The 15,775-nt window shown below is 42.2% G+C and overlaps 1 protein-coding gene across 1 annotated transcript in view; it reads right to left on the reverse strand.

Annotated features, from left to right (window-relative positions):
* The window catches only part of SNX24 (sorting nexin 24), a 172,833-nt gene that overhangs the window by 57,874 nt on the left and 99,184 nt on the right, over positions 1 to 15,775 (reverse strand). The window contains exon 3 of the mRNA XM_065934443.1: positions 1,263 to 1,367. Within this exon, the coding sequence (XP_065790515.1) occupies positions 1,263 to 1,367 (105 nt within the window). The remainder of the gene's footprint in view (positions 1 to 1,262; positions 1,368 to 15,775) is intronic.

Raw genomic sequence — 15,775 nt, forward strand, 5'->3', positions numbered from 1 at the left:
AGCTACTAGTCATTCGAGCACAACCAACCAGAAAAGCTCTGTAGAGGACACCAGATAGAGACTTCACGCAGTCCATGGTCGCCTGCCCAAACAGAATCCACCGAGGGCTAATGCTGAAGGGATTCACAAAGACGGCTATGGACGAACACCAACTTCTTTGCAGAAACATGTCCTGGCTAGATCACCACGGTAAATTCAGAACTCTGAGGTGCTGCCCAGCTCTTCGTTTTTGAGAGCCAAGATTCCCCTAGACCAACCCCTCACTCCCGGTCAGTCAGCCTCAGGCGTCAGCCCCTCGAGTGGACTCATGTCCTGAGGAACACAGGCGCCCAAGGCCCCGCCCTCCTCTCAGTGCCTGCTCCACACGGCGCTCCTTGGATTAGTGGTGACTAATTCACCGGAGGCCACTAGCACTTTTTGTTTTAAAACTCGGAGAAGTTGACATTGCCTCACTCTTTCGTTTTTTTCTGTCACTTGGCAGAGAGACTGCTTTGTCTTACCTTACTTAGGTAGATCTGTTTGCTCCTCATAGCTGCAGGAAAGAGAGTTCTATGGATTGTTTTAAAAACACACATTCTACTTTTTGAAGAAGTGAGTACTTTGTCAGAGGCAATTTTTATATCTTTATTCTCAATTTGATTCCAGATGTGTACCAGCCAGGCCCATTGAAAATGTAGTTTCTCTGATTATCTCTTGAACGCTCCACATCTAAAGGCTAGTAACACTATGCCACCGGGGAAGCCCTAATAATGAAGTCGCTCCGTTGTGTCCGACTCTTTGAAACCCCACAGACTGTAGCCTACCAGGTTCCTCTGTCCGTGGGATTTCCCAGGCAAGAGTACTGGAGTGGGTTGCCATTTCCTTCTCCAGGGGATCTTCCTAACCCAGGGATCGAACCCAGCTCTCCTGCATTGCAGGCAGATGCTTTACTGTCTGACCCTATGAGGAAGTGACAAATCTTGAAGAGGAAAGCTAAAAACAAAAAAGCAATTTGTAGGGTTGAACAAAAAAATAAACAGACATCTTGTACATTGGTTTTTACTTTTATAGTAAATTTTCACTTCCACATCACCATTTTAAAATAGAACCTAATTAAAAATAAAAGAACCAACCAATAACATATTTAGAATTTTAAACTTTCATTCAGAATGTTTAGCTTCTTGATACAGTCTGCATCTCACCCATAAGTTCTGAGAAAAAACATTGAGATGTATGATTCTTTAAGTGACAATATATTAAATGAGGATTGAAACACATCTTACCTGTAAATATGTTTCCAAACCTTGTCGTCTTTGTTCTAAGACTTTTGGGACCCAGTTCCGAACATGTTTAGAAGGAATTTCTGGAGTTTTAATGCATTTCTTAAGCTATAAAGACAGAAATGAAAACAAACACAGAAAATGCCTTTTGATTATAAAGACATTATTTGAGGGAAAAGCCAATAAAAGAAAGTAAACCACTGTGATCTCCAATAAAAAGAAAGAGTAAAGCATATATACATTGAAATTTCATCAACAATTCTTTCTTTAGCTTTCCTAAATATTCATGTTTCAGAACATGAGTTCTCTGTTTTAGTAGTTGTTGTTGTTATTGTTATACATCATCTGGTATAACATTGGATTTTTTTTCCTGAAAAATTAAGAGTTCAATATGTGAATTATAAAGAAAGTATAGAAGTTTATAATTTACAAAATCAATGAATATAATAACATTATGGTTGGAAGAAGTACATTTCTGATGAAAGGTCTTTCTACATATTGTTCACAGAAAAAGGCAAAACAAAATGCAACAGCCAATAATCATCATTCCTGGAATGCCATATGAACTAGACCACATCATATGGAGAGTTTCTTAAAAGCTCTATAAAAAAAAGAACTAAAAAAAAAAAAAAACCCAAAAAACAAAAAAGACTGCTCCTTCCAATATTCCTAAGCATTAGGTCTAAATTTTGTTCATGAAAACTGAGTGATGGTTCTCAGCTAAAGGGTTCTCTGCCCTTTCTGGACAGCAGTTTTAAGGGACTATATAAATAAAGGAAAATTCTTTTGGAAGTTGAGTTAGAGCTGCCTGTTGCAGGTTCCTCCTACCACATCCTAAACCTGTGAATATTACCTTATAGGGCCAGCTACCACTGTGTATATCTGATTACATGATATTACCATGGAGAGATTATCCTAGATTATACAGGTGGGCTCAATGTAATCATAAGGCTCCTGATAAGAGGGAGGCAGGAGGACCAGAATCAGAGAATGGAAGATGATACAGGACTGGTTTAGGTGACAAAGTAAAGGTCATGAGCCCAGGTGACCTCTGGAAGCTGACAAGGGAAAGGAATCAATTATCTCCTACAACCCATTCATATCTTAATTTTAGCTCAATGAAACTCAATTTGGATCTCTGACCTTGAGAGGCATAAGATAATAAATTTGTGTTGTTTTAAGTCACTAAGTTTATGCTAACTTCTTACAGCAGCAACGCATAAAAAACTAACACACTGCCTCTAAAGTGGAAATATTTAAATGCTCTCATTTAAAAACTTGGAAATCCTACTGAACTGCTCCTTTACATGAGAAGAAATGGCATAATGACCTCTAAGAAAATATTCATACAGACAGCTAAACCCCAGGATCTAAAACTGCAATAAAAATTTTTTCTCATTCATAAGCATATATTCACCACTAAGCAGTCTAGGCTGAAAGAAAGAGTCTTGTGCATTTCAAAGATCAGTGCTTCTGGTTCAAGATGTTAGGCTGAGTCTGTGTTTGCTCCCTCCATTCACACCTGAAGTGCTGCTAACATAGGGTAAAAGTGCTAACTGCAAACCCAAATCTATCCTTCTCTTGCTCATCAAACTCCTAAATTATTGGAAATAATACTGTATTCAGCTAAATTCAGCTTTAATTTCCCACATTCCCTTGCAAAGAGTGGGAGACAAAGGTAATCAGAAGTCATAAGGAAAAGTTTTCCCTAAATACTAAGTGCAGTACACTCAGCTCACTTGCACCATCTGTCCTATTTCCCCTTAAACTCTTCCACCCTAGAATGTGACTGTGATGGCTGGAGCTGCCATGACCATCTGCCACCATGAGGTGAGAGTTCTGAAGATGGAAGACCAGTGCCCAGAAGACTGAGCAGAAAAAATAGAGTCAGTACCTGAGCACCTCCTGGAGCTGCCACAACAGCCTGAATTGTTGTTAAAGACAAAAAAAAAAAAAAAAAGTCCCCCCCCCCCCCACTCCTGCTCCTATTTTAAAGTTACTGGTATGTGGACTTTCTGTTTCATAGACCTGAATTTAACCCTGGTAGACATTAAAAAAATAATGCCAATGGAAATAGGACTCACAACAACACAGAGAACAGGGCAAGGAGGAAGGAGCCATCACCAAGCAAGAGATTAACAGCTTTGTAAAAGATATAAAGCAGGAGCATGATGCTAAAGAAAGGACTGGAGCAGAGGAAGCCCCAGCCCAGACCTCCTCAGGAAGTAGACTGCAAAGGGTCTGGATGTCAGTCTTCTCAGAAGCCTGAGAGGCTGTGTGCTCAGGACTGGCGTTAAGAGGAGGAGGGAACAAGAAGCGGTACTGACTATGTCTTAGCCTGTGCCAAAGACCACAGAGACAAATAGCAGCCCAGTGTTATCCCTAAGCATGCACACCCCTATTCTATAAAAAGGGTCAGTGTCAGAGAGAACATACTTGTGGACACAGCGGGGGAAGGAGAGGGTAGGATGAACTGAGAGAGTAGCACTGAAACATATATATGACCATATGTAAAGCAGATAGCCAGTAGGAATTTGCTGTATAACAGAAGGGGCTCAAACTGGTGCTCTGCCATGACCTAGAGGGGTGGGGTGGGAGATTCAAGAGGGAGGGGACATATGTACACTTATGGCTGATTCACACTGTTGTGCAGCAGAAAGCAACATGACATTGTAAAGCAATTATCCTCCAATGAGGGGGACAAAAAAAAGAAGGTCAGCATTCCTAAGGAAATTTCATGAAATGTTTGGGTTGAAGTAGGGTGTCTGCCATTCTGGTCATTCTGGTTTTCATGAGGTTCCCAGTCTAGAATCTGCCTCTCTCCCCTCATTCCCTATAATGAAGCCCTTCAGTTGACAAACAGCCTACAGAGGGACCAGACTTATGCATCCAAACCGAGGAAGCAGTGAAAAATACCTAGAATAATTCATCTAACCGGATGGACAATCAAGGATTGCTTTCATAGGAAAGCGAGCACTACAAAGGAGAGAGGATAAGAAAAACAAATGGAACAACTAATTCCAAAAGGAACATAAATCAAGTAATAAAGAGATCTTTAAAAATTCTGTTTAGTATCTGCAGAGAGATTGGAGAAGATCATGCTTCTATTAAACAGGAACGGTTGCTATGAAAAGGAAATAATCAGAGAAGAAAGATTTCAGAAATTAAAGAACATGACAGAGAAATTAATAAATTAAAAGAGGCAGAATATAAAATCATGGAAGTCTCTCAAAGTATAGAATAAACAAAATGAGAGAAAAGGTAGGTAAAAAGATAAAAACACATATAGGATTAACCCAGGGGATTTAACATGAAAGTAATAAAGAATAAAAGACCATTTCAGAGAAAAAAGTTTTTCTATGACCTAATATATGTCTTCAGATTAAGAACCCACTGCCAGCATAATGTATAAAAAGAATCTACATTTACTGACATTGATCTGTTGAGATTTCAGAATATCAAGGAAAAAGAGAAGACAGAGAGAAAAACATAAGTTGGCAGACAAAGAAAGCAGAGCCACGCTGGCAGCTGACTTGTCATCAGCAATAATGAACGCTAGAGCAATGCTTCAAAGATCTAATCTGATATACATTTCTATAACTAGCATATCATCAATAAAGTGTGAGAGAAGGTTTACCTGCCCTTCCTTCTTTACACAGAAGTAAACATGTAATTCCAGAAAACTGACAAATTGAAGCAAGAAGAGGAAAACTGGTATGAGGACTTATAACTCTGTGCCATCATCATGGAGAGGGGAAGTCCAAGGGCAGTTGTGCATAGCAGGCCTGAGAACTATTTGCACAGTTTAGAGCAGGAGGTCAGAGCACTTGGAGAAGGCAGCTGCCCAGAAGAAGGCTGACTCCATGCAACAGACAGCATGGGTAAGACGGACAAATTCAAGATCTGTTAAAGTACATTATTCTTTGGTCTATCAGAAAAAAACAGAATAAAAGTAAGTACCAGGGAAGACAAAGAGGCCTAAAAGAAGGTCATGAGACAGAAGACAGTAAGCTTCTCCTCTGTGTTAGAGACACTCCTGCCTTTGTGGGGCTTCCCGGACAGACAAAAAACAAGAAATGCGTTAATAAACCAGGGTAAAGGCAGCCAGTAACAGACGGTGTGTGCACTGGGGCGGGGAAGGGCCTGTGTTAAGTGAGAATGCCTGAGGAGCCATCTGAATCACGCTGGGAGGGAGCCGCCGGGTAAGCGGCTGGAGAAGGAACGTACCAGCAGAGGCAGAGCAATGGAAAGGGAGGGCCGAGCCTGTTGTTCAAAAAGCTGAGCCAGAGAGGCAGCCGTATCAGACAGTGCGGGGCCTTGGAGGCGAAGGTGGGAACTGGACTGTCCTTTCACATGGGAAACACACTGTTTGAAACAAGGGAATGACTTGATACAATTTTTACTTTAAAGAGACTGTGCTAGATTCTACGAGCAAGATGGACTGTAGGGGGTGGAATCACAGCAGGCAGATCAGTCAGCAGTCCCTAAGGAAGTCCAGGCAAGAAGGACGGGGATGTGGGCGATGGTCCTGGCAGTGGGCTGGTGAGAAGCTGAAGGCTGGGACTGGACGTGAAAAGTGGAGGTGGTTAGAATGACTCCAGACCTTGACTCTTCTGGGTTTCTGACCTCATCTGGCAGCATCCTATTTACTAAAAGGTGGTAGAATGCCAGGTTTAGAATAGGTGGCAAAGAACACTACTTACCTCCCTAAAGCGACCTCCCCGAAGTTCTACAGAACAGAACTCCTGATTTTCAGCACAGCACATGACTGCCCAGAATAAAGAATACATCTCCCAGTCTCCCTAGAAGCTACGTGGAGCTGAATGACTGAATTCTGGACAAAGGCAGGTGACATTTGTGCAACTTTCAGGAAGTATTCTTTTTTTTTTTTTTTAAAGGAAAAAAGCTTTTAAAAAATAAATTTATTTAGTTATGTATTTTTGGCTGTGGTGAGTCTTGTGCTGCGTCTGTGCTGCCTGGACTTTTCTCTAGTTGCGGTGAGCAGGGGCTGCTCTCTAGTTGTGATACACAGGTTTCTCACTGAGGCAGCTTCTCTTGCTGCGGAGCATGGGCTATAGATCGCACAGGCTTCAGGAGCTGCAGTTCCCAGGCTCTGGAGCACAGGCTCCATTGCGACACACGGGCTTAGCTGGCCTGTGGCAGGTGGGATCTTCCTGGATCGGGGATTGAACTCGTGTGTCCTGCATTGGCAGGTGGATTCTTTACTACTGAGCCACCAGGGAAGCCCAGGAAATGTTCTTAAAGGGAAGAACATCCTTCTTTCCTTTCCTCCTTCCTGCTGGCACCCACGTAAGGGCTAGACCTGGAGCAGTCACCTTCCACCATGAGACGGAAGCTATGTGTTGAGAAGAGGAAAGCCACAAAAGTCAGGGTCCCTGAGGATCATGTAACTGTTACACTAGCCCTAGTCATTACATAAGGGAGAAATAAAAGCATATGTGTTAAGGTCACCATCATTTTGGTTCTAGAGTCACTTGCAGCAAAATCACACATCACATGAGTAAGGATATGGCTGATACTGCAGGTTGCCTATCCAAAATTCACTTCCCCCTTCTTCTTGTAAAACAAAACACAAAATGTCATTCGGAGGGCGACTATGCTAAGCAAAAAATCCTAATTTTCCAGGTTCCTTGGTAATGAGGATCACCAGGTGACGGCGTTGTTAATGAAATGTAGTGCAGGGGGTGCACTGCTGGCTCAGTGGTGAAGAATCCATGTGAGGATACAGGAGACACAGGTCTGACCCATGTGCTGCAGGGGCAATTAAGCCTGAGTGCCGCAACTACTGAGCCTGCGCTTTAGGGCCGGGGAGCCACAACTGCAGCAAGCCCACACGGCAGTGAAGACCCAGCACAGTCAAAAATAAACAATAAAAACAAAAAAAGGCAATAAAACAAACAAAAACAGAAGAAATGTAGTGTTAGTCCACTGAGGAGGTCTCCTCCTTTCCTCAAAAAAAAAGAAAAACACCTTTCTTCCTGCCAGAAACATGGAAGTAATGCTGGAGGGACAGCAGCTATGGTGGAACCAGAGGGTGAAAGTCATGTGCTAAGGTGAAGAAGGTAAAGCAGAAAGATAGAAGGAGCTTGACACATGGATATGGTAGAATTGCTACATCAACTTGGACTACCTGTCTTTAGTTTTCTTGCAATATGAGAATTATTAATCTCTTACTTGTTTAAGAAAACCAGTCAAATTTCTATCATATCCAAGAAAAGATATTCCTAACACAAAGGAATTGTTCCATTTTGGTGATTTCAGGTCAGCATTCAAGTAGAGAAAACGTGTAGGCAGTTAGATATGGGCCTGTAAACTGGGAGGGAGAATATGTGAGTGATACTGAGAGCTACAGAGCTATATGCCATGACATTGGGAATTAGGTATAGACAGAGGAAAAGGGCTGTGAGGGGCAGAATTCTGAGAAGCTCCTAAGACCTTGCCTCCTTTTACAGCCTGTAAAATCCCTCCCTTGGATCTGGAGAGGACCAGTGAATGAAGTAAGACAGTCACTCCTTTGATTGGATTCCACTCTATGAGATCCAGTCCTAGCAGACGGCTGGCTTTGAAGAAGTGAGCTGTGGGTAACCACAGGGACACATGGCTAGGATTTGAGGATAGTCTCGAGGAGCTGAGAACAGTCCCTGGCTAATAGTCAGCAAGAAAAGAATGGACTTCAGTCCTACGATTGCAAGGAATTGACTTTCATTCATATGAGGATAGGACAGTAAAGAGGCTCCTGAGCTTCAGATGAGACCACAGCCTTGGTGGCATCTGATTTCAGCCCCATGAGACCACAAGCAGAGAATCTGGCTAACCTGTGCCCCAACTCCTGATCCATGGGAACTCTGAGGTAACACATTATCTTGTTAAAGATGCTAAGTTTGTGGCCGCTATAATGCTGCAGTAGAAAACTAATGCAAAGGCCTTGGTCTGAGACACCCAACTCTGAGGGGCAGAGAAAAGAGGCTAGACAAGCAGTGAGGAGGCAGTGAAATGGTAAGCCGAGTTAAGAAAGTGTTTCTAGAAGAGACGTGATCAGACTGCGCAGACACTACAAAGTCAGAAATGCCGAAGCAGGAAGGCAGAGACGCCTCTTCCTAGGAATTATACTGAGAGAGGAGAGCAAGGCGGTGAACATAGGAGGGAAGCATGGAGTCAAAGTGGGTTCTATTATGTTCAATGGGAAATATTATAACATATTTCTTTATTGATGAGACTGATTCAGTTCTGGGTGGGATGAAAGGAATAATTGATGAATACGTGTAAGGGAATAAACATATACCTCATCGCTACACTATCTGAGGTCTTTCTCAAACAAGAACAAAGCCAAAAATTGCTAATTATCCTGTGCTAATAAGCTTCTTAAGTTTTACCTTAAACATGAAGAAATTTCCTTTAACACAACTGAACCACAACATTTCTTATGTTTCAGAATAGAAAATCAACTCCATTATCTGTCTCTCTCTCTCCTTCTTAAAACAAAAAAATCTTGAAGATATAGTGCTGAAAAGATTTTCCCTTTTTATTTATGTCAGAAGTACTGAGGAAGCCGATCATCGTAGCTGCTGGGTTCAGTGACAGCATTTGTAGGTGAGTAATGAATGGCTTGAGATGAGGAGAGACAAACCCAAGACAATGTGTTTCCAGGAGGGCTCAGCTGCTTACAAGAAAAATACTCTTCTGCAGCTCCATCCGATGATTAACTGTCTGGGCCAGGCTGCGTCCAGACCAGCGGCCTTTCTGATCCCCACAGATAGCAACCAGATTCCACCATGCCACAAACATAATCCCCCTCTGCCTGGCAGGACCACTCCCTTCCCTTTTCATACTGTTAGAGGACTTTACACAGAACTTATCCCACAAAGACCTGCCGTATGTACACTGGTGATAGCAACCATTTTCCACCAAAAGGAGCAGAAATACTTTCCCCAAGCACGGGAATAAAACGATGAAAAAGAGGAGAAAAATGTTAGAGAAAGAAGCGGGGAACAGCTCATGGTGGGTAGGGGGGTGGGCATTCAGTCCTTGACTTCATGTTGTCATCCTATCTTCTCAGGGTTCCCTTGAAGGACAGTTCACAAGGTGCTATACCCCCAGTTTAACCCCATATGGCAGTTTTTTGGTTCTTCTGAAACGTGGACTTTGTTAAATTAAATATGAGAAGGCAACAGTCCACACAAGTCAAAAGTAGGCAGGCACAAGAACTCGTTCATTTAGGAAGGAACCAGCACCAGGGTTCCTGGAAACCTTTGTGGATAAAAGGCTGGTTGGGAATGGACAGCAAGCAGCTGGGAAGGCCACGCAAACTGTGTCTAGCAGTTTGCCAGGTGGGGATGTTTCCTCTCTACACCGAGGATTTGGGCCAAGGAAGGCAGAGCTGCTTTCAGGGACCCAACACTGACAGTGCAAACACCTTGGCTGCAGAGCAGCAGAGCCTGGGCTGGGGGAGCGTGGAGAAGGCCCTTGTCTTATCCTGTCACAGCCTGGGTCTGAGCCGTAAGAAGAGAACCCTACAACTTCTGTTTTAAGATACTATGCTAAGAGTGTACCTTCCCAGGTGGCACAGTGGTAAAGAATCCGCCTGCCATGCCGGAGATGTGGGTTCGATCCCTGGGTCAGGAAGATCCCCTGGAGGAGGGCATGGCAACCCACTCCAGTGTTCTTGCCTGGAAAATCCCATGGACAGAGGAGCCTGGAGAGCTACAGCCATGGGGTCATTAAGAGTTGGACACGACTGAGCAATTGATCACGCACATGCATGCTAAGAGTGACCAGAGAAGAACAGGGGCAAGTGTAACCCGGGGTTAAGTGAAGTGAAAGGAACTTGCTCAGTCGTGTCCGACTCTTTGTGACCCCATAGACTGTAGCCTGCCAGGCTCCTCCGTCCAAGGGATTTTTCGGGCAAGAGTGCTGGAGTAGGTTGCCATTTCCTTCTCCAGCAGATCTTCCCGACCCAGGGATTGGTCTCCCTCATTGTAGGCAGATGCTTTACCGTCTGACCCACCAGGGAAGTGGTTAGACTTACCATAAACTAAACTCCCACAATAAAAACTGTTCTTGTTGACCAAATATTTGCCCAGTAATTCATAAAAATGAATAATGTTATCCAAATATCTCATTTGCCAAATACTTCACTTCAGTTCAGTTCAGTTGCTCAGTCGTGTCCGACTCTTTGCGACCCCATGAATCACAGCACGCCAGGCCTCCCTGTCCATCACCAACTCCCAGAGTTTACTCAAACTCATGTCATCGAGTCGGTGATGCCATCCAGCCATCTCATGCTCTGTTGTCCCCTTCTCCTCCTGCCCCCAATCCCTCCCAGCATCAGGGTCTTTTCCAATGAGTCAACTCTTCACATGAGGTGGCCAAAGTATTGGAGTTTCAGCTTCAGTATCAGTCCTTCCAATGAACACCCAGGACTGATCTCCTTCAGGATGGACTGGTTGGATCTCCTTGCAGTCCAAGGGACTCTCAAGAGTCTTCTCCAACACCGCAGTTCAAAAGCATCAATTATTCGGCGCTCAGCTTTCTTCACAGTCCAACTCTCACATCCACACGTGACCACTGGAAAAACCATAGCCTTGACTAGACAGACCTTTGTTGGCCAAATACTTAGTTAATGCCTAATATGTGCCCAACACTAATAGTGAGGAAGATACAAAAGACATGGTTCCTATTTTTATTTATTCATTCAACTTTTTTCCTTCTAGTTTTTTTTTTTTTTTTTGAGATTGTAGTGACACACAGTATTACATAAGTTTAAGGTATACAGTATGATGATTTTGCTTACATACATCATGAAATGGTTGCCACAATAAGTTCAGTGAATATCATCTCATATAGATGTAAAATTAAAGAAATAAAAAAATTTTTTCCTTGTGATGTGAACTCTTAGGATTTACTCTCTTAACAATGTTCATATATAATGTACAGCAGTGTTGATTATATTTATCGTGATATACATTACATCCCTAGTACTTATTTATTTTATAACTGGAAGTTTGAATCTTTTGACTACCTTAATCCAATTCTATTTCCCCCAAGACACTCCCCGACCCCTCATCCACTCCCGCCTCTGGTAACCACAAATTTGACTTCTTTTCTATGAGTTTGTTTTTGAAGTACAATTAACCTACAAACACTACGTTAGTTCCTAGTACTGACTGGATATTTGTATGCAATCTAAAATGATCACCTGGATAGTCTAGTTAAGGACACAGTTCCTAGTTTTTTAAAATGTATCTTCTAGTTCGATAAAACTTAGGGATAACTAAATTTTAACTGGGACTTCCCTGGTGGCTCAGATAGTAAAGAATCTGTTTGCACTGCAGGAGACCTGGGTTCAATCCCTGGGTTGGAGAGATCTAGAGAAAGGAATGGCTACCCACTCCAGTATTCCTTCCTGGAGAATTCCATGGACAGAGGATCCTGGTAGGCTACAGTCCATGGGCTCACAAAGAGTCAGACATGACTGAGTGACTAACACAACAAAAAAGTTTAAATTATCTCATAGCTGTTTTTAATTTAAGTAGAAATCTCCATTCTAAAAGGGAAAGGAGTTCCAAGGACAGAGAGATTCAGGAATAAAAGAAACTCAGCTTGAAGAAGAACCTGAAATGTTTCAGTTTTATTTAAACAGATGAGAACAGAGGGAAAGCGGTATGCCAAAGTCACAGAGGCAGGGATCTTCATATACTGGGTTGATGGGGAAGACTGGCTTGGGTGCCACTAGCATTTTCTTAGGAGAAGCAGAGAGAAAAACAGCTGGCCAGTAAAGGGGTATATGGTAGACAGAATCCTGGTCCTCCCAAAGATGCCCACGTCTTAATCCCTGGAACCTCTAAATATATTACCTTACAGGTGTGATTAAAACAAATACTTATAGATGGAAAGTTTGGGCTTCCCTGATGGCTCAGCAGGTGAAGAATCTACCTGCCAATGCAGGAGATGCAGGTTCAACCTCTGGGTCAGGAAGATCCCCTCAAAAAAGGAATGGCTACCCACTCCAGTATTCTTGCCTGGAGAATCCCATGGAGAGAGGAGCCATGGGGTCACAAAGAGTCAGACACAGCTGGCAACTAAGCTCATCCAGGTAGGCCCGATATAATCTCACGGGGAGGCAGAAGTGTCTGGGTCAGAGAGAGGAGATGTGATGACAGGAAATAATGGAAACAGAAGATGTGCTTTCTGACTCTGAAGACAGAAGAAGGCCATAAAAAGTGACAGCCTCCAGAAGCTGGAAAAGGCAAGGAAACAGATTCTCTTCTAGAGTCCCCCAGAATAAACATACCCCTACTGACACATTCAAAGTGAAATAACAAATGTCTTAAGCCACTGTGTTTGTGATTATTTGGTACAACAGTAACAGAAAACTAATGCACAAAGATTTCTGGTTTTGATAGTCAACATGCATTTCATCAAGTTGGTAGATAATACAGGCTCATTTCAGTGTTTTTGAGCTAAAAAATGAAGATGAAAATACTGCTTTAGGAAGATTATCTGGACCAGAGGATGAATAAAAAGAAAAGGATCTGAAACAGTTAAACAAATACATGAAGTAGCAAGACACTGTATTGAGATGATAAGAGCAGAAAATGAAAAATTAAATGGCACATATTATAGAAGTTTGGAAGAATGAATCAATAGGCTTGTTGACACTCTGGAAATGAAAGAGAAAAGAAAGGTAGGAAAGACTTCCACGGTTTCAAACCTTGTGGCTTCAGTGTATGTGTGATGGGGGTAATGTAGGGAGGGTTATGTCTAAGAGATGGACACCACATCAATTGTAAAATGGATTGTACACATTGTACAATCCACATTGTAAAATGGAACCACACAATAGGAATTCTCAAGCTTCAGTGATCATGAAGGTCATCTGGGATGCTGGTTTAACATACAGATTTCTGGGCTCCATCACAGTGATTCAATTCAGCATGACTGGTGATGCCCAGGAATTTGTAATTTAATAACCATTTGTTTGGATTCAAGTCATCCAAAATTCATAGTTTAAAAAAATAACCAATCAAGAAAAACTAAAAGAAAGTGAAATCAAATTCTTCCAGAGTGCTGGAAGAAAAACCAATCTTACATTAAAATCTGAGAGTGAAAATAGACATATGTTTGAGATCATAAAAATGTTATATAACTTTTATAATTTAAAATATCATAGCCAAAATAAAGAAGTCCATAGTGAAAAGTAGTTTCATCAAGTGACTAATATTTTATTAATAGACTATGCAAACTAACAAGCAAAAACAATGGAGGCCCTAGCAGATAAATGGGAAAGCACATAAATGGAATTCCAAAAGGAGGGACTACAATCCTAAATGTAAGAAATACCAACTAAAGCGGCAACAAGGCAACACACATTGCTTGCTAAGCAAACAAATATCGTGGGGGGGGGGGGTTAATATTCAAAGATGATGAGGTAATTTCATGCTTGCTGGTTGCATTATAAACTGGCTATAACCATTTTGTTAAAAAAAAAAAAAATTTAGCAATACATAACCAAAGCTGTAAAAATAGTCACACTCTTTGACAGAGAATGCTCCTTTTGTAATCTAGCTTGAAACTGTCTTGAATATGGGGAAAAAAACCCAAAACTATATGTAATGAAGACTATCAGTCATCAGAAGTTGACCATGTGATGCACACGATTTCATTTAGTCTGTAAAACAATCCTAAGCAGTTAGCACTTTCACTGTTCCCGTATTAAAACTAGGGAAATGGAGGCACTCAACTTGCTCCAAGGTAAAGGCAGGTTCAGGAACATTTCTGCCACCAGAAATTCTACACTTAGCGTTTATACCATATTATCACCAGGAGGGAATCCTGCAACACAGTAGCATTTGTTCCATTAGAAAATGCAAGAAATGGAGAACAGTATGGAGATTCCTTAAAAAAACTAGGAATAAAACTACCACATGACCCAGCAATCCCAATACTGGGCAAATACGCAGAGGAAGCCATAACTGAAAAAGACACATGTACCTCAAAGTTCACTGCAGCACTATGTACAACAGCTAGGACTTGTAAGCCACCTAGATGTCCACTGACAGATGAATGCATGAAGCAGTTGTGGTTTATATACACAATGGAATACTACTCAGCTATAAAAAGGAATGCATTTGAGTTGGTTCTAATGAGATGGATGAACCTAGAACCTATTACACAAAGTGAAGTTCGAGAAAGACAAATATATATTAACGCATACATATGGAATCTAGAAAGATGGTACTGATGAACCTATTTACAAGGCAGCAATGGAGATGCAGACATACAGAACAGACTTTTGGACACAGTGGGGGAGGGAGAGGTGGGAAAACTTGAGAGAGTAGCACAGAAACGCATTCATCACCGTATGTAAAGTAGATTGCTAGTGGGAATTTGCTGTGTGACAGAGACCCCAAAGGTGGTGCGCTGTCACAAGCTAGCGGGCTGGGATGGGGACTGAGGTGGGAGGGAGCTTCAAGAGGAAGGGGACATATGTGTACCTATGGGTGATTCATGCTGATACATGGCAGAAGCCAACAAAATAAAGTAAATAATTATCCTCCTAATAAAAACAAAATAAAATTTAAAAAACTTCAAGACAAGGAAGGAAGGAAAACAGTAATTGTAGCAGCACAGTAGAAATATATGTGACTAATGGGTTACCCTGCTTATTTAACTTATATGCAGAGTACATCATGAGGAACGCTGGGCTGGAAGAAGCACAAGCTGGAATCAAGATTGCCGGGAGAAATATCAATAACCTCAGATATGCAGATGACACCTCCCTTATGGCAGAAAGTGAAAAGGAACTAAAAAGCCTGTTGATGAAAGTGAAAGAGAGTGAAAAAGTTGGCTTAAAGCTTAACATTCAGAAAACTAAGATCACGGTATCTAGTCCCATCACCTCATGGGAAATAGATGGGGAGACAGTGGAAACAGTGTCAGACTTTATTTTTTTGGGCTCCAAAATCACTGCAGATGGTGACTGCAGTCATGAAATTAAAAGACACTTACTCCTTGGAAGGAAAGCTATGACCAACCTAGATAGCATATTAAAAAGCAGAGACATTACCTTGCCAACAAAGGTCCGTCTGGTCAAGACTATGGTTTTTCCAGTGGTCATGTATGGATGTGACAATTGGACTGTGAAGAAAGCTGAGCGCCGAAAAATGGATGCTTTTGAAGTATGGTGTTGGAGAAGACTCTTGAGAGTCCCTTGGACTGCAAGGAGATCCAACCAGGCCATCCTTAAGGAGATCAGTCCTGGGTGTTCATTGGAAGGACTGATGCTGAAGCTGAAACTCCAATACTTTGGCCACCTGATGCGAAGAGTTGACTCATTGGAAAAGACCCTGATGCTGGGAGGGATTGGGGGCAGGAGGAGAAGGGGACGACAGAGGATGAGATGGCTGGATGGCATCACTGACTCGATGGACATGAGTTTGAGTAAACTCCGGGAGTTTGTGATGGACAGGGAGGCCTGGTGTGCTGCGATTCATGGG

Source organism: Muntiacus reevesi, chromosome 1 (assembly GCF_963930625.1).
Source record: "Muntiacus reevesi chromosome 1, mMunRee1.1, whole genome shotgun sequence".
Taxonomy (NCBI): Eukaryota; Metazoa; Chordata; class Mammalia; order Artiodactyla; family Cervidae; genus Muntiacus; species Muntiacus reevesi.